Below are 23404 nucleotides of genomic sequence, written 5' to 3'. Positions count from 1 at the left end.
TGATTATGAGAATTTCTTACAACTTAAAAAGCTGGAAACATGAAAGAAAAAGAGAAAACGAAAACGAATTTGCTTTGAGACACAGCTCTATAAGCATTTTAGGGAATTTAAAAAAAAAACTGATTTTCAACTCTTTAGATGCCAAGTTTAAGTTATATCATGAAGATAAACTTATACATTTGTTTGTAGTAGAAACACCTTCCACATGTGGTCTTCATGTCCTTGAGGTGACAAAAAGTTGCTGTTGGTTTCATGTGTCGAAGTGATGTCAAATAACATCTCTTCCTGGCCACTCTAATCCCATGTAATGAGATTTTGATCTTTTTCCAGCAATTGTTAACCAGAGTTGTGTCTTCAGTCCATTTAAGCTGGTTGAGATATTTTTTACCTTCAATGACTCTGCCTCTACAGAGTATAATGGCATACAGATAGATGACTTCTAGCTTCCCTGCATTAGCTGAGACACCCAAATGGTGGAGTCCTGTGACAGAGTCAGTGAGGAGGAAGTGATGATACCTTTGATGTAGTGAGCATCAAGATTGTTTTTTGCAAGAGTTTTTTTCATGAGCGGAAGGTATTGGATTGATAGTAGTGGTTTCTTCACCAGTGGAGCGAGATTGAGTTTTTGGAGGATACGTTTGTCATCAGCAGATGCGCCTAATTCTTTGCAAGAGAGGATGCAGTTAATGTAATCGTCAGTGGATGCATCGACGACTTTTGAGACGATTATGCCCAACAGATCTTGAGGGAGTGATTCCAATCGACTGATATCTACTTTCCTTGGATCTATTTGTAAACAGAAGTATTGTAAATTTGAAAGTGTGAATTTTGTTTATTTTCAATCGTTTAAATAGATGAATGAATTGTGATGGATGTTTTATCTCCTCGAATGTTTGGATTAATATCCTTAAATATGATTCTTAGTGGAGTATTTATTAACGTATGCAATTGCCCACATTCACCAGTATTTCAACTTCAATTTTAGTGATCTTTCAGTGTCTACGTAACTGTATTATCCTGGGTTTTTTTTTATATTCTTATTGCTTTTAATTTTTTATTTAAAGCGAGGGAAAATATTTTCAATGAGGAAGTGGTTTTTCATTTTATTTTTTCCCAATATACTTTTATTTGTATGTATAATTTCTGGACAGACAAATAGTCCCAATGTGGGAACCATATAGGATATGTTTAAAGTAAAATGAAGTTCTGTTGGAAATTTTAAATGCTATTGATCGTATAATCTCTTTTTCTATAAGATGCTCTATATTAAAATATAATTTTTCCTTTTTGGATAGATGAGAACCCGCATGTTGGTTATAAATCAGTGTTTACTTGTAAGATTCAGCAATATGATACCACACATGGTATGTGATGTTATCACATTAAATTCAAGAAACTTAGTTGGATTCATAGCTCATAGATGTTGAATTCTATCTTTTGGTCGATTGCATCTTGAAGAGTATAGCTTGGTTTTGTTTGTTTATTGTTTGTGTCATTGAAATAGTAGATGCAAGGGACTAAGACAGTATAGAGCACTCAAATGCTCATATATACTGCTACATGTTACTGGATCATAAAGTCCTAACGATAGAAAGAACATGAATCTGCAAGATGTATTAAAAATAAAGAAGTTGCATCCGTATTTATATTAAAAGTAGACATTGTTTTAATAACCGGTACTCATTCCCTTGATAATAGAAAACAAAAGATAAAAACATTGTGCTTTAAAAAGAACATTGCCCGAAACTGAAAATAGGAAAAACATGAGTTCTTAAGCATAAGATAGAGAAGAAAAGTTAAAAAAAATTGGGAATGACGGATTGCTGGTTATCAAAGCCCTACTCACGTCCACGTTTACGCTTCCTCTCAGACATACCCATGTTAGAGCTTGTTGATTCGTCCAATTTGTTGTCGAGAGTTTGAACAATGTTGGAACTTGCAGAATTATCCACCTTAACGTTGAATGTGGGTCCTTCTATGGTAGTAACAGACTGAAAGGAAAGATGTATGTTTGTGTGATTAAAATTAAACAAAATTATAAGGGGGAAAATTAGCTTTGTAACAGCAATTTACCTGTCCAACATCAGTTGTAGTTTCACTGAGTTTAGAAACTGTAAAAGTTCTGTGGCTAGAAGTGAAGTTGAATGGGGTCACTTTGATTTGGAAAAGAAATTGCTTGCCATTCAGTCTTCAATACAGCTTGGTATTCATCTTTGTTGCCTCCATCACCCTACAACATGTGTTTATAAGTGTTTGATAAAAACATTTGTATGATCTTTAGATTTTGAAAACCATATGGATATAGCATTTTAATAGCTTACATCTTCGAGGATGAGAGTAGCTGCAATTTTGGTGATGAGCTTAGTCATTTCATCATCAAATACAACAAATGTTGCCCGGTCATGACCGTCCTCCACAGCAAGTTCAACTCGATACCTTACAACTCCTGTGACAGTGGGTGAAACACATTTGTTGCAGCGTAGAGCATTTCCAACCTTGTCTAATTTTCGACTACACCCAGTACATGACACATAAGACCAGCCATTCTTTCGTACAACGCCTACGACCTTAGCATTGCAGAGGAAATCTGCATCTTGTGTCTTTTGAAGAATGTAAGAAGAAACGTTAGACTTGAATATAAAAGAATTAAACTTAGAAGTTAAGTTTTGGAAAGTATCTTAATACCTGTTCATGAGATTTAGAAATAAATTCATGAAGTTCATGAATGGAAACCAATTTTTTTTACGTATTCCAGCTGATGTGTCTGCCCGTGTAAAGGCCTCTTCACTTTTTATTCCCATCCTACAACATTATGCCATGGAAACTTTTTTAGTGTTTGCTTTTGTCAGTAGCATATTAAAGAAGTATAGTTCACAATCTTACCTGTTGGAAAACTGCTTGATTGGCTGAATGTCGGTGTCAAAAAAAAACCTTGTTGCAGATGTGGAGTTCAGATAAAGGTTACCTTTAAAAAGACAAATAAGTATGTGTCTTAAGATTTGAGTTTAGTAGCTACAAATAAATATGAAAATGGTTTTAGATTTGAGATTAGTACAGACCTCCAAACATCTTTGGGTTCACGGTAGTAACCAGCATGACAGAATTCATGGTATCGCCAGAGCTGAAATGTGCACGGAAGGTAGCAGCAACATCATCCCATAGTGATAAGTACACAATAACAGACCTAAAAATTTAAAAAATGTAGTTATAGATTTTGAATGTGAATTTTCTGCCATACATGGTACTTTTGAAAGAGTATTAGTAAGCTTACGTATCCATCCGGTATCGTACTACCAAACGCTGAGTGGAAGTTGAATCATTGAGGTTAGATCCTTGAACAAAGCAGATTTGGCCAACCACATCTACATAGGGGGAGGGGGTAAAGTTATTACATGGTTTTTTGATTAATATTGAGGGACAAAGACAATTTAAGTGACATATTACCAGGGAGTTCACTGTTGGTGTTAGCAAGAACTTGCAAGTCGTCAAAGTTTCGTAACATGAATTTTTCTCGCTCAATTGATGTGGCAGGCAAGAAACGAATGACATAAGGATGGTCAGTGATCTTGTAGAGCCTTTGGCATCGACCCACTTCAAAACCTCCAACATTGAAGATTACACCTTCACCTAAAACATGACGGAATTGACTGGCATAAGCAGATGGGATGAAGGCATTGATTACTGAGCACTGAAGAGAAAAAAAAAAGAAGGGTTTAGCTAGTAAGAAGAGACTAAGAATAATATATTTATACATCAAAACATATAAGAAGTTCAACCTTTTCATCGAGTAAGAGAAGGATTATTCCCATAAATTCATTATCGTTCTTGACATTGCGAGCATCCCAAAAACGAAGTAAACGGCCAACAACTTGTTGGGAGGAACGAACAAGACGTAAGCCATCAAAGCTCACATAGTTTGCCTCAGCAGAAATCGCAACAACATCGACATTAGACATTTTCTCAAAAATAAAGTTTTGCTTTTTTTTAATCAAGATGCAAAGATGAATTCGTGTTTGTGGGTGATGTGAAAGGATTTATAGTAGTCCTATAGAAAGGCTAATCGACATCAGGTGGAGTGAGAATGATTTATTCCAATTTCAGTTTCAATAGTGGACATTTAAAATCTAAAGCACGATATGAAATTCAAGTAGTGGAGTTTAGATTAGAAATGAATAAATGTATTTAAGAATCTTACTTGTTGTAACGCTCGATGACTGTTGCTTATCCAAGAATTAGACAGTGGAAAGAGAATATGATCAGTCTCAAGAATTCCCAGACGAATTGAGATTTTTAAGTTTCAAATTTTGAATTAACAAAATTGAATTCGCTAGAATGGGGGGTTTAGAAGGAGAAAGGATTGGGTTTTTGCTTTAATTGATGCAATTAAAGAGTAGGGACTAAGGATTGTTGAAGTCATCATCGTCGTGGTGGAGAAGAAGAAGATTCGCAAAACTGATCGAATCTGAAGAGGAAACAATTTATAATGTGACCCGGTTTAATTGTTAACCTGTAATTTATTCGATTATTTGCCTTACTCGTCAATTAAATCATCAAACCGAAGTTGAAAACAAAAATGGGCCTGTGGCCTGTTTAATTGTTAAGATGTGGTTAATTCGATTAAATGATTAACTCGTTAATTAAGCTTGTGTTTTATGTTTTACTATCGTTTCAAGGATGAAATGAAGTGAATAAAAATTGTGAATATGTATATTAAAATGTGTAGTTTATATATTAAAAATACTACTCAAAGCATGTATGCTAAACTTGAAGGTAGAAAAAGGCTGATAACAAAAAGAGCAATAAAGCAGAAGTTCTAAATAAAAATGTGAAATTTATTTGAAAAATAAAAGTGTAAGAAAACAAAGAAAACAGAGTTTGAGTTCAAAACAGAGGCAACAAAGACAATTATATCTTGAAAGGGATAGTCAACAAAGTGAATGAGTTTTCCAATAAATCTTTCCACCATTTCGCTTGTCCCATTAGTTGTCTCCATCTATCAACCCTCTTGCGTAACATGTTTCTTTAAAAGTTTCATGTACAACACCTCCTACACTCTTCAAATGTTCGAAACTTGTGGCACCTTTGATATTGTTGAGTAAGATTCGAAGATAATGCAATTCACCTACAGTAGGTTTCTGTTGGAGTAGGTGTTTCAGCTTAGATATTCTTCCTGATGAATCTGCAACTTCAGCAGGAATGGCAACAACATCATCGTAAGACATTTTCTCAAAATATAAAGTTTCAGTTTTTTTTTTAATCAAGGTGGAAGGATGAACTCGTGTTTGTGGGTGGTGTGATAGGATTTATAGTAGTCCTATAGAAAAGTGCAAGTGCAGATCAGAAGCAGCACCACCGTTAGGAATGAATGGAAATTGAACAAAGCTGACTGTGATTATCCAAAAGATTGAAAAAAACTCTTAGCTCAAATCGCTGAAATAAACAAAATTCACAATGTATCTTCAGAATGCATATATTACCATTGTATCTGATCACTGACGCACTTGCCTTCCTTGAATCTGAAATAACCAAATGAAACAATTATATGGATTATATGAGAACCGACTGGAAGACAGACATGAATAAATGAAACTCTATAAACATAAATGAAACCAAGCTCATTGTGTATCAAAATGCTTCTATATATAGAGTAAGAACTCAAAAAAGAACTCAATGTCGAGAAGAGCTTCTATCAATTTTGAAGATAAATGAAACAACAAATCATAAAAGCAGACAAAACAAAAGTTGCTAGTGTGTACCTAAACTTTTCTAACCCATATCAAAACAGTGATTTGTATTCGAAATCCTAAAATTTTGACAAGAACAAAACAAATGGTAATTCTGTAATGGAAGTTGAACTTTATCCCTTTTAATTCAGATTCTAAAGGGAGTTGATTCTAACACATTACGAAAGAAAATGCTGAGATTATTGCTTGATTATACATTGACCATGCATACCCTTTTGGTCACTTCGTCTTTCAAATCAAGCATACAAAAGAGAAGAGATGAGTATAATAAAGTGAAGGTACCTTAGTGGTGTAATCCTTCTCACCCTTCTCGTTGATATAGCACCGAAGATACACAAATTCAAGCGTACACAAATTCAAGCTCTGCCGCCGCCGCCGCCGCCGGGAACCCTGCGATGAGTCCGACGAAGAGCCCTGTATTTAATCTCTGGCGACGCAAAACCCTGCGGATGTTGTTCGAAAAGAGCTTGGACAGTCGCAGACGCAATCTCCGTCAGATCCTTGAGGATTCGCCGGAATCTGATGGAAACTCCGGGGAAAATAAGAGGGGGAAACACCGTGCTGCTAGGGGTAAACTGAAAGAGCTATTGGTGACATCACCGTTGCCGCCGTTCAATGGTAGAGAGAAGATTGGCGGAGGCGGTGGAGAAGAGAGGAGCGAGAATCTGTCGCCGGTGACAGTTCGCTCCGTTGCTTATAAGGGTGATGGGAGAGAGTTAACGGGTCGAAGATTGGGTTTGGTTCAATCATTTCGGTTGAGGATTATTGCAGTCCATCGTTGAAGGCGCTCGTCATGGAGAAGAAAGAGAAGAAATCTCATTGTTTACGAAGAAGACGACGAAGGGGAAAAGTTCAAAGAGGCTTTGATCAATTGGACTTAGAAAAGTTATATTTGGGTTTACAAAAAGCCCAACGAAATTGAAAATTTATGCTGACGTGGACACTCTAAAATGAGAGAAAACTCTGATATTATATATATGATTACAGTGTAAAACATGAATGATAAAAGGAGGAACATAGAAATGAAATAAGACATGTTTGTTCTCCGGAAAGATGTTTAGCCGAAAGATCAGCTGGTTGATTGTTTGTCCGGCTAGTCCAAAGGAAGAGAACTTCACCGAATCACTTTTGCCAACCGCATAACTCCTGAATCCAGTTACAACTTACAACCATCCAAAATTTAACACTTTGTTATTGAGTAGATCTATTGCTTGTTTGCAATCCTCTTCAAAGATTACTTTCCGATATCCCTGACTCCAACCATGTCGCATAGTTAGAACCAGTGCATGAAGTTCACATTCAAGTGGGCAATTGAGTGCAACACCTAAAGTTGGCCCGCTTCTTTAAAGATACTTTTTCATCTCATAGTATCCAACCTGCTTTTGAAGGAGAATGCTTAAGTTTCTGAAAGCACTATTAACATTACATTTTATCCAATCATGCATTGGTGATCGCCAAATTTTTTTGTTGTCACCGCCTTCTTTGGTATTTTTGGGTACAAATGCATGTTTATATAATTAGAAAAATTAAATTGATGGATTAACTAAATATTATGTGGTATTTAATTATAAAAAATGAATTGAATAGTTTTAATAATGATGTTAAAAAAATTTAATAAAAAATTAATATATTTAATTTGAGAAGAAAATATCAAAAAGATGGATGCCACTTATAGCAGCCCGTCCACCAACTAAGCATCGCCTGCAGAAAATCATAAGAAGCCATTGGCAAAAAATCTCAAGTGGGGTGGACTTTTGCTGGGAAGCCAATAAAATACTGCCGTGAAGACTTTTTTCTAGTCACTAGTTTGAACTGCAAACCAGCAAGCAAGACCTTGGGTGCTAGAAAAGAGAAAGGAGAAATTTGAAAATATTTGTTTGGAAAGTTGAAGAACCGACATCACAAAATATTGTACGCATCCTAAACAACAAACATAGCGCTTTTACTAATGGGATACTACGTCCTGACTAGTGGTAGTATTTTGATCGGACAAGAGGTAGTAGAGATGCTTGGTGATATTGAAGAATTCCTTAACTACCCATAGGGATGGGAATCATTCCTCCTAACCATTTAAGTGTAAGGACTAGGGATGTTAAAATGGGTAAACCCACCCCATTTAAACCCATCCCATTAAGTATAAATCCATTTCAACTTATATATATTTGAAACTCATTTAACCATATCCATTTAAACATACATTACCCCGTTTAACCTATTAAACCCATTTAAGTATATAACTTTGGTGATAATTTTGTGGTTTGTAATTTTGGCGGTAAAACATTTTGATAACAAAAGACTACTTTGCATTTTTGGCGGAAAACATGGTTTTGAGAAAAAAAACATTTTGATAAAAAAGATAATTTTTTGTTTGGCGGGAAAACACGTTTTTACGGTTTTGGTGGGAAAACACAGTTTTGCAGTTTTGGCAAAAAACATGTTTTTACGGTTTTGGCGGGAAAACATGTTTTTTGCGGTTTGGCGGAAAAACACGGTTTTGTAATTTTAGCATAAAACAAATTTTTTACGGATTTGGCGAGAAAATATGTTTTTGGTGGAAAAATTTGATGTTACAGTTTTAACAGAAAATCTAGTTTTATTTTATAAATATTTAATAAAAATATCAACACAAGGATCTAGATCGGTATCCATTTATTTATGATAAAATTTATATAATTAATGGGACTATACGAGAAAATCTCTTTAACACCATTTAATTTTTTCTCAAGGTATAAATGGGCTCATTTTAGTTCAACATTGCCATTTAATAAATGGGTTTGCTGACCCATTTAACATCACTAGTAAGGACAAAACATCATTTCCACTACGCTTCACAATAATCAGTTGCGGTGCAAGGGTTTGCTCATGCTATAATAAATATTTCAAATTTCAAATGTAGTAGAAGGATATATGGAAGAATCGGTAGAAGACATATTAAAGAGTGAATTGATTTCATCGTTAATCTCATGTACTAATAAATTTGACTTGGAAATCAAGCATCACTATACAATTTCTTATGAAAAGGAATCTTAAAGTGTAACGATAGAAAAAAATTGGAATTATATATAAGTATATTCTATATACATCTATTTGCACAAATACGTGAATGAATTTTATTTGATAATCAAAAGGTAAGTAAATTATTGAAAATGACGCTATTAATTTTATTACAATTTTATAAGATTCTAAATAGACTTGAACTTTAAAAGTGTGTCTGAAATTAGTTCTCATGTATGTAAATATCTCTACAAATAAAAATTTAACATACTCATTTAAAACTTAGATAGATAATACAACCCCGAGATCATGTATCCAAGTCCAAACTAATCTTTAATTTAAACAATGTAGGAGTAGACAAAAAATGTACAAATTAATCAATTGTTTGATCAATCTTTATTTAGTACGAATCACTATATTATTGTTCTATTTTTTTGTGAAATACAACAACTTGATATTAATTCATTTGTTATGTTGTTGTTGTTTATATCCTTACCAAACAAAGATTAGTCTGATGAATTCACGTTTAGTGATATGATATGTACTTGACTCAAAAATACATGATAACATTATGCTTATTACGGCGACCATGATTTCACAAAACCAGTAAACACTTTGAAGTGAAGAGGTTTTAATTAATATTATTATCAAGAAAATTCTTTTGATCGTAGGATAAAAGTTAAACTTACCCAATTTTGTTTATAATAAATGCAACGACATACTGTAATCCAACATTCTAATCAATTTGATATGTGCTAGAAGTCTTTTAGATGTTGAGTACAAGTGGTTGTATAATTAGAAAAAAAAAAGAAGACAAATTAAGTATTTTTTAAAGTTTATAATTTATTTACCATTTATACGCAATAAAATAAACCATTTTCTTAGATTTTTTTAAACTAATCTTCACGATAACGTTTCTATCAATCGAGCGTATGTTGATAATATCTTAAGCTAAAAGACTTAAAACAGTTCTAAAGATTCATGAGAATATTTTCGGTGTGTCCATATTAAAATACAAAATATTAATATAAGTAGCCAATAAAATTTTAGTGGAAGAAGAAGCCTAGAGCTAGACTTATATTTTACGAATAAGAGTAAAGAAATTATTTAGATAATCTAAATTGTCTATATGTCCTGTGAGCGTCACTTGCTCCGAAGACCAAGGGAGGAAAGGTCCACGTTAACGGCCAACTGTATATGATTTGTTCTAGAAATCAGTTTCTGATATTAGCTAGATTTGATCAAAATTTAAGAGTGTAACTCATCAATTTCGAATTCTAGACGATGCAACCTTTGTTTGAAAACAACTATACATATCTTACTAATATATTTTTAAAACCTAAGAAAAATCACTATATCCAAAATATTCATAAAATTGGTCTCCCCCGTAGAAAAATACTGGTATCATTAGACTGTTACGTACTATTGGATATAGACAAATCGCAAGAGAAACAAGAATAAACCTATCATTATTAGTGACAGATAAGATCGGAAAAATTTGCTGATATTTGTGATAAAATACGTGAAAGCAAATCATGAGAATTAGCAATAGCAACTTCAAATCCAAAAAAGAAGTCGTTTGTATGCGCGTTACGTATTTTTCATGCAAATTGATAAAACATCACAATTAAACCAAACTTATTTCTTTTATTAAAATACTAATGCATTCTAATATTAGAATTTGTATCGGAAACATATACCATTGTGATAATATACTTTGATCGTATTTATCATCAATAAGACAATAACCCAATTCTGATGTCCCACAAATGATTAACAACTAGTATATGTGACAGCCCTGATCTGTTATCGTATGAAAATATTTTAAATGCTTTTTGTATACGACGAGTAAACCCTAAAGCAATCGATCTTAGTTAACTTGCAATATAATTTAGCCAAAATCTCCAAGAAACCACCCATTCCATTTAACCTCCCAACTAGTGAATATACAATTAATATCAAATCCATGACGACATCGATTAGCAACATATATAAAGTAAACAATATATTGTATATATAATATCTCTCTCAAGTTTGGACGAGTGAAATCCAAAGGAGACTTTTTGGTCCGCCACATATCATGCGGACAGGATTATCATCGATTTTTTTTTTTTTTCCTTTTGTCATAGATCACCATTGATTAGTATAATGAAGTTGGGTTTTAGATAAAGTAATCAACCAATTTTCCAATAATATGGGAAATACACATCTCCAACCAACGACTTTTATTTATTCTCTTACCAACGATGAGTGAGAACTTTGATCAATCCTATTAGTTAATGGGACGGACCGACCACTATTTCGGTGTGGAAAAGTTTAGTTAACAAACACAACCAAACATGACAGTTCAAATGTTAAATTTTCACGTGGCATAATTCGAGTGGATCAGATCTAATGCTCCGTGAGTACAATCTACACCACCGGTGACCACCCCCTGAAGATAATCATTGCACAAAAGCCTAATTTATAATACATGCATCAGCATGTTATATGCGGCGAACTTTTACTCCCCAATTCCAACGTAACAATCCTTGTACTTTTACAATTCCTAAATTCATGATTGTATTTGTCGCCAAAAAAATTAATTGTTTGTTTAACCATTTTAGGGTTCCTTATAAAAATCGTTGGGTCCATAACGTTAATTGCATATGAGTTTATTTTCTTTGAAGAAAAAATTAAAAGGTAGGTTACTCTACCAACATCAAATTAAACACTGTCATTTAATAGTTAATAGTCTTACTTAGATGGCTAGATTGATTGAGAAATACTATCAAATACTTTATGAAAAACACCATATATGTGACTATAAAAGATGAAATATCTAAGCGAGTATAAACAACACATTCAAAAGACAATAGGAGTTGAAAGCTATTACTAAGATATTTAGAAATATAGCCGAAAGTGATAAGATCGCTTAATTCAGAAATCGGTTTTTCATCTATCATATGGCTAATATTTTAATCGAACACAAATTCGTTGACACAAATTGTGTCACACATTAATGTGGATAAACAAGAGGATCACAAGTGGTGAGACAAGAGGGCTTGTAAGATTAGATGAGAACAAAATGCCACGAGGGATGAGGAAGGTGGCTTTTGGGAAGAGCCAAAGGTCGGTTTGTTGCAATAACCGGCGTTTCTAGATTTTAATAAACATATCCCTTTGACAACAACGCCAAATTTTGGTCCCGGTTATTTCACTTTCCACATAGGATACATAAGAAAACATAAATCTGCCTACATGGAACAAAAGGTCGTATTGTTTTGTGGGATCAGAAACAAAAGCAACCCTATAATAGTCACCTTTTCAGGAACGTAAGTATACTAATGTGTTTTTCATTTTATATTCATAATGTTGGCATTCCACAATACGGGCAGTGGTGTTGTGATAAGCTTGAGTAACCAACAATCCTATTGTAATTAGGAAAAACAATCCTCTTGTAATTAGGAAAAACAGAGAGAATAGGAAGTTATCCTTTTAGTGAAAAGGGAAACTATCCTATAATGAAAAAAGGAAAGTATTTGAGTTCTAGGCATATAAATTGAGATGTCGAGATGTGGCATTCATATTAGAGAAGAGAGTTTTATGTGTTAGAGAGATTAAGAGTTTAAAGATTGAGTGAGAGCTTTAGTTTTTGAGTTATTTTTCTAAAGCTGATAAAGAGAGTTCTTTATTTATTTTGTGTTTGTCAATCTCTTAGATTCTATATTTGGTACCAGAGATTAGCAGCGATCCATAGGGAAATATGGCGACGAATGGTTCTGTTATTCCAGCGACGACGGATGGTGCTGTTGTTCCGGTGAAACCAAAAGAAGGAGGAGGACCTTCATCTATCATCTTTCCTATGCTAAACTCAACGAATTACACAGTGTGGGCAATAAAAATGAAGAGAGCTTTGAGAGCTAATAAGGTATGTGAAACTGTTGAAGCAGACACACCCGATGAGGAGAAAAACGATGTTGCTGTTGCATTATTACTCCAATCAATACCACACAATCTTGTTCTCCAAATTGGGACACTAGACTCGACAAAGAAGATATGGGAAGCAATACAATCCAGACATGTTGGAGCAGAAAGAGTCATAGACGCCCGACTACAAACGCTAATGTCAGAATTTGAGAAGTTGAAGATGAAAGATACAGAAAAAGTTGATGATTTCTCTGGCAAACTTTCTGAAATTGCATCAAAATCCTCTGCCCTAGGAGTCAATACCGAAGAGTCCATACTGGTAAAGAAGTTTCTGCAGTGTCTTCCCCAGAAGAAATATATACATATTGTCGCCTCCCTTGAACAGGTTTTGGACCTTAATACCACGACGTTCGAAGATATCGTAGGTCGTATGAAAGCTTATGAAGAAAGACTTGCCGAGGAAGAAGAAGTTCAAGAAGATCAAAGCAAGTTAATGTATACAACTTTTGAGAATCAAAATCAGTTCTTTAGTGGAAACAGAGGGCGAGGAGGAAGATCGGGTTACAGAGGAAGAGGTCGTGGACGCTCTAATGTTGTGAGAGATGCTTCAAGGATTACATGTTTTAGATGCGACAAGCTTGGTCACTTCGCGTTTAACTGTCCCGATAGAATGCTTAAACTCCAGGAAGCTCAAGAAATTAAAGACACTGATACTCAGGAAGCAGACGGACTAATGATGCATGAAGTGGTCTACCTCAATGAGAAACGTTGTGTTCCAAGCGAGTTTGAAATAAACAGCGATGGAGACAATATCTGGTATCTTGACAATGGAGCTAGCGATCATATGACTGGTGATCGAAGATATTTTGCAAAATTGATGATTCTGTTTCTGGAAAGGTAAGATTTGGGGATAATTCACAAGTCGACATTAAAGGGAAAGGCACCATTTCTTTCATGGACCTAAACGGAGAAGCTCGAGTCATAAAGGATGTTTACTACATCCCAGACTTGAAAAACTACATTATAAGTCTTGGACAAGCCACAAAGGCAGGATGTGATATAAGACTACGAGGAGATTTCTTGATCATGCGTGATCAGAATGGAAAGTTACTTGCTAAGGCACCAAGGTCCAAGAATCGACTCTACAAAGTTCGAATGGGTTTAAGAGATAACTCACAACTATTATTCACTACAAGCATCAGCGAATCAAGCAAGTGGCATGCGAGATTGGGACATGTGAACTATGGCACCATGAAGTTGATGATAGAAAAGAAGCTTGTGCAAGGGATTCTGAAAATTGGTGTTGAAAAGGAGGTCTGCAGTTCATGTTTTCTTGGAAAGCAAACAAGACAAGTGTTCCCACAAGCTACGGCTTACCGTGCATCAAAGAAGCTTGAACTCATACATGGTGATCTTTGCGGACCCATAACACCAAGTACGGGTGCAGGAAATCGATATATTTTCGTTCTCATTGACGACTACTCTCGTTACATGTGGACAATCCTGCTTAAAGAGAAAGGTGATACATTTCAAAAATTCAAGAACTTTAAGACAATGGTTGAACAAGAGTCATCCGAGAAAATACAAACCTTCAGAACAGATAGAGGAGGAGAATTTGTGTCTTTGGAGTTTAACACGTTTTGTGAAAACACCGGTATCAAACGTCACCTCACTGCACCATACACGCCTCAGCAAAATAGTGTGGTTGTTGAACGACGTAACGGTACCATGATGGAGATGACAAGAAGTATCCTAAAACACATGCGTATGCCTAACTACATGTGGGGAGAAGCAATAAGACACTCTACATACATCTTGAATGGAGTGGTGACACGGACTCTTAAGAATGAGACACCATACGAAAGCTTTCGAAGTAAGAAACAAAATATTGAGCATATTCGAGTATTTGGTTGTATGGCATATGCTAAGAATGAAGGTCCGACTCTGAAGAAGCTTGATGACAGATCAAGAGCACTTGTTCATCTAGGAACGAAACCAGGTTCCAAGGCTTATTGCTTACTTGATCCACAAACGAGAAAAATAGTAGTGAGCCGCGATGTTATCTTCGATGAAACAATGGGATGGAATTGGAATCATCGCAACTCTGAACAAGATGGTGGTGGAAGTTTTAGAATCGAACTTCACAGTTTTGGAAACGATGGTCTTCAAGAAGAGAATCACGAGGGTGATATGAGACATACTGTAAGTGAAGCTGAATCAGGTGATAATGAAGATCATGATTCAGATTCTAACGGAGATCAGGATGTTCACGAGGAAGAAGAACCTAAGCATGGTGGTGAACAGAATCATGAAGCATCACCACCTGTACTTAGACGATCACAGAGACAAAGTAATCCACCCAAATATCTCCAAGACTATGTTCTCCTTGCAATAGAAGAAGGAGAAACACTCCTGCTTTGCTTAAACAACGAACCAAGAAATTTCTGGGAGGCCAAAGAAACTAAAGAGTGGACAAATGCGTGTAAAGAAGATATTAGTTCCATTGAGAAACTCAATACTTGGAATCTCGTTGATCTGCCAATAGGTTACAAAGCCGATTGGGTTGAAGTGGGTTTTTATGCTCAAAAGAAACTCAGATGGAAGCATAAAAAAGTACAAGGCTCGACTGTTTGCAAAAGGCTATGTTCAAAAGTATGGAGTCGACTTCGAGGATGTCTTTGCACCAGTAGCTCAAATTGAGACAATAAGATTACTTATCAATATCGCAGCTTCAAATGGATGGGAAATCCACCATCTTGATGTCAAGACAGCATTCTTACATGGAGAGTTAAAAGAGACAGTCTATGTTTTGCAACCTGAAGGATTTGAGAAGAAAGGAAGTGAGAACAAAGTTTACAAGCTGAACAAAGCATTGTATGGACTAAGACAGGCACCAAGGGCATGGAACAACAAACTAAATAACATCCTGATGGAACTACAGTTTGAAAAATGCTCTAAAGAACCTTCAGTCTATCGGAAAAAGGTAAAAGAAGGGATTCTTGTTATTGTTGTGTATGTAGACGACTTATTTGTAACAGGAACGAGTCTAGAGATCATTAATAAGTTCAAGGATGAGATGTCTTCTAAGTTCGAGATGAGTGATCTTGGTAAACTAACCTATTACCTTGGGATTGAAGTGCATCAACATGACAAAGGGATCACTTTAAATCAAAGGAGATACGCACTTAAGATTTTAGAGGAAGCAGGAATGAAGGATTGCAACTTGGCTCACACACCTATGGATACAAGTTTGAATCTGGCCAAATCCGAGAATGAAGAAGTGATTGATGCTACAAAGTTCAGAAAAAACGTTGGCTGTCTCCGTTACCTACTTCATACAAGGCCGGACTTAGCTTTTTCTGTTGGTATATTAAGTCGATACATGCAGAGTCCTAGAACCTCACATGGAGCTGCAATGAAACAAGTGTTGAGATACTTGAAAGGAACGACAAGTCTTGGTTTAACTTTTGAACGATGCTCGAGTATACCAAAGCTGATAGGCTATTGTGATAGTAGTCACAATGTTGATCCATATGATGGAAGAAGCACTATGGGACACATTTTCTATCTTGGTAAAAGTCCAATCACTTGGTGTTCTCAGAAACAAGATACATCGATTTATCATCATGTGAAGCAGAGTTCATGGCAGGCACAGAAGCTGCGAAACAAGCAATCTGGCTCCAAGAGTTGCTTAGTGAAGTCACTGGAACACCGACTGCAAGTGTTGTCATTTATATTGATAACAAGTCAGCAATTGCACTAACAAAGAACCCAAAGTTCCTTGGCAGAAGTAAGCACATTCATCGGAGATACCATTTCGTGAGAGAATGTATAGAGAGTAATCAAATAGAAGTGGAACATATACCAGGAAAAGAACAAAAAGCAGACATACTCACAAAGGCTTTGGAAAGGATCAAGTTTAAAGAAATGAGAGAGCTTATCGGGTTACAAGATCTTGGGAAGGATGGTTTCAACCTTAAGGAGGACAATGTTGTGATAAGCTTGAATGACAAACAATCCTATTTTAATTAGGAAAAACAGAGAGAATAGGAAGTTATCCTTTTAGTGAAAAGGGAAACTATCCTATAATGAGAAAAGAAAAGTGTTTGAGTTCTAGGCATATAAATTGAGATGTCGAGATGTGGCATTCATATTAGAGAAGAGAGTTTTATGTGTTAGAGAGATTAAGAATTTAAAGATTGAGAGAGAACTTTAGTTTTTGAGTTATTTTTCTAAAGCTAATAAAGAGAGTTCTTTATTTATCTTGTTGTCAATCTCTTAGAAGTGGTGTATTGATCCGACTCAATACACACAAATCATATATAACATTATCTATGTTAGATTCTTATGCTACACCAAGTCGGTGATACTAAAATGTTTAAAACAAATATAAGCTTATAGAAATGCGTACTTGAGCTTGTTAGTGGGATATGCGCGACCATTAGAAAGCGTTTGAGGCATTCTTTAGCTAAGTTCTGTACTTAAGTTTACGCTCTGGTAGATGCCTTTTTTTGTGTGTGTGTGTGGTTGTTGTAACTTGTAAATATTATAGTAAAAGCTTCAATGGTGAGAATCTTAGTTTATTGGATTCTTTTCGAAGGTTATTGTGTCAATGTACTAAGATCTAGACTCGCTCTCTGTTCAATATACGTTGAGAAAAACAAATGCATTTGTATTTTAAAAATTAATATATATATATATTGTGTGTTGTGTGTAGTTGTGTACCTTCAAGGGTGAATACACCAATTTGGTTCTCTTTTTTTTTTTCTCCTCAATCATATTTAAATAATAAAAATGTACCACGCAACGCGCATTGCAGTGGAAAAAATATTGATTGTGGTTTCACTCTTACCTTTATAATTAAGTCTCAAGTAATTTTTTGATTAGAAAATTGAAACGTTGTACTAAGTTGAAGTATAAACAAAAAAATATGTGCGTCGTTTGACCATAGATGCTAGATAGGTTAGAAACAAAAGGCGAGTTTTCTGCTCGTGGTACATTATCATGAAATTATGGAACAAGTTGATCCTCTTATCCTCTTTATCAGTATATTTCATTGTCTTAGAGTTTATAGTTGCAATAACTTTATCCCAAAAATTCATGATCTCCACACGGACCAAAATAACACTTAAGAAGAGTTTACCAAAACTCCAACCACTTAAAATTTCAGATACATGTCGCTAGCTAGTCAAATATTACACAGTAGGAAGTTTCGTTCTAATATGATTTTTTCTTAGTTTGTTGCTACATGGAAAATAAAATTTGTATACGAATTCTTCTCTTCGTAAAATATAGTAATGGTAGAAGTGATCCAGCTTCATCTCTTTATCCAAAAAATGCTATTTCCATCACATACCAAGACCAAAAAAAGAATTTAAAAAAAAAGGTAATAATGTGAAACAGATCACGAACGTGTGAGCGAGATAGATAAGAATAGAGAGAGACGCGACACCTAAGAAAGAAAGAAATAAAAATTAGATAATTTGCCAAAAGGCCACGTAAGCAATCAAAAACGTTACAGTGCGACCCACCTCGCCAACGTCGTCTATATAAACCAGAAATGTTCCAAAAGCCTTATTCAAACCCACACACATCTCTCTCTCTCTCTCAATGGAAGCTGTTCTTGTCGCCATGTCCGTATCCGCCACAAAACAAGACGACGATAAAATTTCACATATTCTAACCACGACGACGTCGGAGGTTGAGATCGTTACTTCCGGTAACCGTCGGATTCCTGCACACTCCGGCGTTCTGGTAAGTGATTATCATTTTCTAAGGTTTACGGTTTAATTTTTCCGGTTTGGTTTGGTTTCGTTTGTTTAGCTGAAATTTTTGTGGATAATGCAGGCTTTGGCTTCGCCGGTGCTAATGAACATCATCAAGAAACCGGTACGACGTTACAGAGGCTGTGGATCCAAAAGAATTATCAAGATTCTTGGCGTTCCATGCGACGCCGTTTCCGTTTTTATCAAATTCCTCTACACTTCTAGGTTGGTTTGGTTTCTTCTTCTTGAAATTTTCAAATGTAGAAAATTCAAACCGATGGTTTAGATCAATTTTAGATTAAGTGAAGAAACCGTAGCATAATGTGAACGTTTAAGCGTTTACATTACGCACGGATTTGAAATAATCAACGGCTAATTACGTAATTAATAGCTGTCAGAAAAGGACTAAAATACCCTTTTTCCTTTTTCATTAGTTTGACCGAGGATGAGATGGAAAGATATGGGATCCATCTGTTAGCGTTGTCTCATGTCTACATGGTCAAGCAGCTGAAGCAACGTTGCTCAAAAGGCATCATACAGCGTTTAACAGCGGAGAACGTAGTCGACGTTCTCCAGCTGGCTCGGCTATGCGACGCACCCGATGTTTGCCTTCGATCTATGCGTCTGATCCATTCGCAGTTTAAGACCGTTGAGGTGACCGAAGGATGGAAGTTTCTTCAAGAACATGATCCTTCCCTCGAGCTCGACATTCTCCAGTTCATCGATGACGCCGAATCGGTAAAAAAACACAAAACCTCTGTTTACGTGGCCTTTAGTATACGCCTATACGGTTTGGTTTCTATAATATCATACAAAATCAGAAACGCTATTTTTTTCGGTTAAGCTTGGTTTATATTTGGTTTGGTGTTAGTTTTAAAAAAAAAATCTGGTTATTTAATTTGGTATTGTTGCAATAAGTTTACATAATTAATTAACTCATGTTTGATTAAATTTGGTTTATAAACCTAATTAACCCTAAAAATATTTGGTCGTTTTCTCATTTGTGTGTTGGATATTAATTTAATGTAGAGGAAGAAAAGAAGACGACGACATAGGAAGGAGCAGGATCTATTCATGCAACTAAGCGAGGCAATGGAGTGTATAGAGCACATATGCACCCAAGGTTGTACGTTGGTCGGTCCATCAAACGTAGTAGACAACAACAACAAGCCAACGATGATTGCGGAGAATTTGAAGCCTTGTAAGGCGTTCTCCACGTGCTATGGTCTCCAGCTTTTGATACGTCACTTTGCTGTATGCAAAAGGAGGAGTAACGATAAAGGTTGTCTTCGTTGCAAGCGGATGCTTCAACTCTTTAGACTACATTCTTCTGTTTGTGATCAACCTGAATCTTGTCGCGTCCCTCTTTGCAGGTATGCCCCGAAAGATTTTCTTTATAATGTTATATTAGTATTCCCACATTTGAAATTCAGAAACCGAATATATAAAAGATACGGACTAATCCACTAGTTATATATCAATTAGCTTGGAGTTATTAAAACCCACGTTTTTGTTGTTATTAAAAAAAAATGTTTTACGTTGACATTTTTGTGATGAGCCACCTTTTTAAAAAGTTGCAAATTACTATGAGAATTAATGATGGGTCGTAATCCGACGGCTGCAAATTTTCGAAAGCTGCGAATCTCATTTGTCATATTCAACTCTTTTTTTTTGGGAGCAGGCGATTTAAGAAAAGGGGAGAACAAGACAAGAAGATGGGTGAAGACACCAAGTGGAAGCTTTTGGTGACAAGGGTTGTAACTGCAAAAGCTATGTCTTCGTTATGTCAGTCAAAGAAGAACAAATCTGAAGAGGAAGCAGAAAATTTAATCAAAACAAAGGAGCTTTTGGAGGTTTGTAGATAATAATGAAGATTAATTTTCTTATAATCGTATTTGTTAGTTGGATTCTTTTTGTAGTTTGGGTTATATAGCGGAACTATCAAGAGGTCTATGATCATATATTCATATACCCTTTGATCAGTATAGAGGGTTTAGTTTCAATGTGAGTAAACCCTTTTAAATTGGTTACATTTGTTTGTTCACTTAATCTCATAATGTTAGCATGTAATATTAAATTAAATCAATGTTTTCGAATTCAATGATTAAATAGTGTTTATGAGAGTTTGAAGAGATGAATACACTCGTGTAAAACCCCATAACATATGATCTCAACCCATAAACACTTAGTGTCAGATCACCATAAGAATCGTTGAAATTTAGTATTCAACGACTCAAGAGTATCTAAAGTTCGTCTTTAACACCATCACGAGCTACTGACTCATGAGTAGAGGGATCAGTCGAGGAGAGCTTGGTGGGATAAGAAGCCTCCATGGCTATACCGCAACGTCCTTCATTCTCATATATTCCTCTTTCTATCCGAACATAGCCTTCTTCTCCCCACTCAGGTCCCCATCAGTTCCTCACTATCCAATATTTTGTTCCATTTTTTGTCTCTCCATATCCAACAATCGCCACCCCATGGTTCAACTGAGTCCCACATTCTCCGGTAAACACACCCTACAATACAATGCATGCACATTTTCTCTAGTGAAATAATGTTCATTGGCATACAATTTGGTATTGTGTTGCATGAAGATTGTTACATACGGAAGTTAAATCTTAATGAGTTGATTACTTATATTTAACAAAAGGTGTTTCTAGTTAATTTTAAAGATATACCTCAGAGTAAAGCTGGAAATCTGTGCTCCCAGCATCAATGGCTACAGAGACAGGTTGGTGAGCAACAGCTTTGAGAAGTGCTTCCTCATCATTATCAGGGACGTGTTCGTGTCCATCGATCGTTACAGTAACTCCATCAACATACTTAGCTCTGCAGAGCTCAACGTCATTGGAATCATAAGGATAAGTCTCTTTGGTTTTGATGCCTCCATTGTTCTTGATGAACTCAAACGCAGGTTCCATGAGACCTCCTGCACAACCTTGATTCTCTTCAGTGTCACAATCAACGAGCTCTTGTTCAGACAATGAAACTAATTTATTTGTTCTGATCTTGTTTATCCCTTCTACTGCTGCTACTGTCGAAAACGCCCAACAACTTCCTGAAAAGTTTAGTTTCTATATTAGTGATTCAGTAAACAGAGCAAAAAAACAGAGCAAATGTTAATTCAGTTCACAAATTAAATAAGAAAAGAGTCAATTATAAATATGAAAGAATTACTCAAATGTTATCCAAAAGTTAGTTTATTACTCATATCTATAAATCTTTTGAAAATTACTCAAATGTTTAGTGCCCTAGGTGTAATTACAATTTACCCTTTGGGTTTTGTTTTTTGATTTTGGTCAGAAAAAAAAAAATACACATCAGCAAATTAAAATACACATCAGATATGATTTAACATGTCATTAAGCAGTTTTTTTTCAGATCAACATTTATTTTTTCTTGTTTATATCAAAGAGAGGGAAAGTGAACAGTTTTCACTGTTCACAAACCGCCAATACTAAAAAAAAAAACTCTTCTTCGTTGTTTCTCGTCGCCGGTTACACCTGTCATTGTCCACTCTGTCGCTGTCAATCTCTCGCCATCATCTCTCGCCGTATTTGCTCGCTCTCTCTCTATTCGTCGTCGCACTCACTCTCTTCGTAGTCGCACTCTCTTTCTTCGTCGTCGCTCTCTCTCTTTGTCGTCTTCGTCTTCGTTTAAACGTTCCGGTATGTGTCGAATGTTTAGTTTCGAGTCTTCCGGCTGAATGTGGGTTTTATCGATGATTTACGGCTGATTGTTGCCATCTCTAATGACGGCTGGTTTGTTAGATCTATTCGATTCAATGGCTGATTTACTTTTAGGGTTTACGGCTGATTTGTTAGATCTATTCGATTCGATGGCTGATTTGTTTGTTGATGTGGCTGAGTTACGGCTGAGTTTTGTATTGGTGACTGAGTTATTTTGTGCTTTAGATCTGAGTTATGTATTTGTGGCTGAGTTATGTTATGCTTTGTGTATGAGTTTGTTTTATGTTATGGCTGATTTATTTTTTGATTTACTTATGAATTATATTATTTATCAGATGTCGATGGTGATTATTTCTGAAGAACAAGCAAGGGATTACCCCCCAAGACTATACGCTGAAGGAAACTCTAATCTAGAGTTTAGAGAAATTAATACCAATTTCAGGATGGGAGATTTCCCTACGATTAGAGAATCAATAGGACAGGATGCGTGGGATGAAACGAAGAAAGTACCTATTGGAATAATCTCTAAGCTAGTTGATAGACAATTCGTCTGGTATGGTAAGGTTGTACATTTCCTACTATGTAACCAATTAAGGGTACATAAGAAGGAGCTTTGGTTTGTGGTCGGTGGTCAACCTATCAGGTTTGGGTTGAATGAATTTGCTCATTTCACGCGGTTAAACATAGACCCAATGCCGATAGAACGATTTGAACTTGAAGAAGAACACAAAGCGTTCTTCAGACTTTTGCAAGTGCCTGTGGGGAAGGTCCATCATTAAATGAACTCAGGGAAGCATTAAAAGTGTGCCGAGGATGGTTGTGCCTGTGGGGAAGGTCCATCATTAACATCGTAAATGGTTGGGGCTGTTGCTTCTTCAACACATTGGACTGGATTGTTTGCATCATAACTCTAGAATTCCATATGAAAGTGCGAAAAGAGTTTTTGATGATGAAGCCATGAAGACTTATCCGTGGGGTCGGTCAGCATTTGAAGCTCTTGTTGATTCTATAAAGATGTTGAAGCCTCCGGGAAAGTCGTACACCCTTAATGGTTTTACACCCGTGTTACAGGCTTGGGCGTATGAGTCCATCAAATGCTTTGGAGATCGGTTTGGGAATGCATCAGCTGAAGATGATGCCATACCGTTGCTTCGATGGCGTGGAAACCGTACACGTTCAATGATGGAAACGGTTATTGCTGAAGAGATCAAAGCGCTTGGTGAGATAAGGTTTTGATTGTGTTATGATAGACTGATAGTTACTGGCTGATTTTTGTTTAAATGATGGATGATATATGGTT

At 35.8% G+C, this 23404-nt stretch overlaps 4 protein-coding genes, 1 long non-coding RNA gene and 1 pseudogene across 5 annotated transcripts; 2 read left to right on the top strand and 4 right to left on the bottom strand.

The window, feature by feature from the left end:
- Window positions 1-14: 14 nt before the first annotated feature.
- LOC109132507 (F-box protein At2g35280) lies at window positions 15-823 on the bottom strand (the record flags this gene model as incomplete). Its single annotated transcript, XM_019244140.2, is given in 2 exon segments — window positions 15-508; window positions 511-823. Coding segments are annotated over 2 exon segments (669 nt in total), but the record flags the coding sequence as incomplete, so codon positions are not given.
- Window positions 824-1616: 793 nt separating this feature from the next.
- On the bottom strand, window positions 1617-4131 carry LOC104780646 (uncharacterized). Its single transcript, XM_010505162.3, is given in 12 exon segments — window positions 1617-1991; window positions 2074-2186; window positions 2189-2209; window positions 2212-2230; window positions 2322-2600; window positions 2686-2738; window positions 2741-2802; window positions 2884-2965; window positions 3060-3184; window positions 3272-3362; window positions 3445-3688; window positions 3777-4131. Coding segments are annotated over 12 exon segments (1422 nt in total). The 5' UTR covers window positions 3957-4131; the 3' UTR covers window positions 1617-1838.
- A 680-nt stretch (window positions 4132-4811) lies between these two features.
- Window positions 4812-6617, bottom strand: LOC147945992 (uncharacterized). The gene is made up of 3 exons (XR_015596861.1): window positions 6027-6617; window positions 5478-5516; window positions 4812-5386 (listed from the first exon to the last, which is right to left on the bottom strand). It is a non-coding gene; the product is annotated as an uncharacterized LOC147945992 (long non-coding RNA).
- Window positions 6618-12483: 5866 nt separating this feature from the next.
- On the top strand, window positions 12484-13548 carry LOC147945991 (uncharacterized). The gene has a single exon (XM_087509444.1). The coding sequence runs from the start codon at window positions 12484-12486 to the stop codon at window positions 13546-13548; it is 1065 nt and encodes a 354-aa protein (XP_087365570.1).
- Window positions 13549-17974: 4426 nt separating this feature from the next.
- On the top strand, window positions 17975-20521 carry LOC104780645 (BTB/POZ and TAZ domain-containing protein 2). Its single transcript, XM_010505161.3, has 5 exons — window positions 17975-18401; window positions 18495-18637; window positions 18847-19150; window positions 19442-19785; window positions 20094-20521. The coding sequence occupies exons 1-5, from the start codon at window positions 18258-18260 to the stop codon at window positions 20275-20277; spliced, it is 1119 nt and encodes a 372-aa protein (XP_010503463.2). The 5' UTR covers window positions 17975-18257; the 3' UTR covers window positions 20278-20521.
- Window positions 20522-21081: 560 nt separating this feature from the next.
- Window positions 21082-21925, bottom strand: LOC104783897 (KDEL-tailed cysteine endopeptidase CEP3 pseudogene; annotated as a pseudogene).
- Between the last annotated feature and the right edge of the window lie 1479 nt (window positions 21926-23404).

This window comes from Camelina sativa, chromosome 4, assembly GCF_030686135.1.
Source record: "Camelina sativa cultivar CO46 ecotype springtype chromosome 4, ASM3068613v1".
In the NCBI taxonomy this organism is placed as follows: Eukaryota; Viridiplantae; Streptophyta; class Magnoliopsida; order Brassicales; family Brassicaceae; genus Camelina; species Camelina sativa.
The sequence above is the reverse complement of the archived record's forward strand: the minus strand, read 5'-3'. Positions and strand labels throughout refer to the sequence as shown.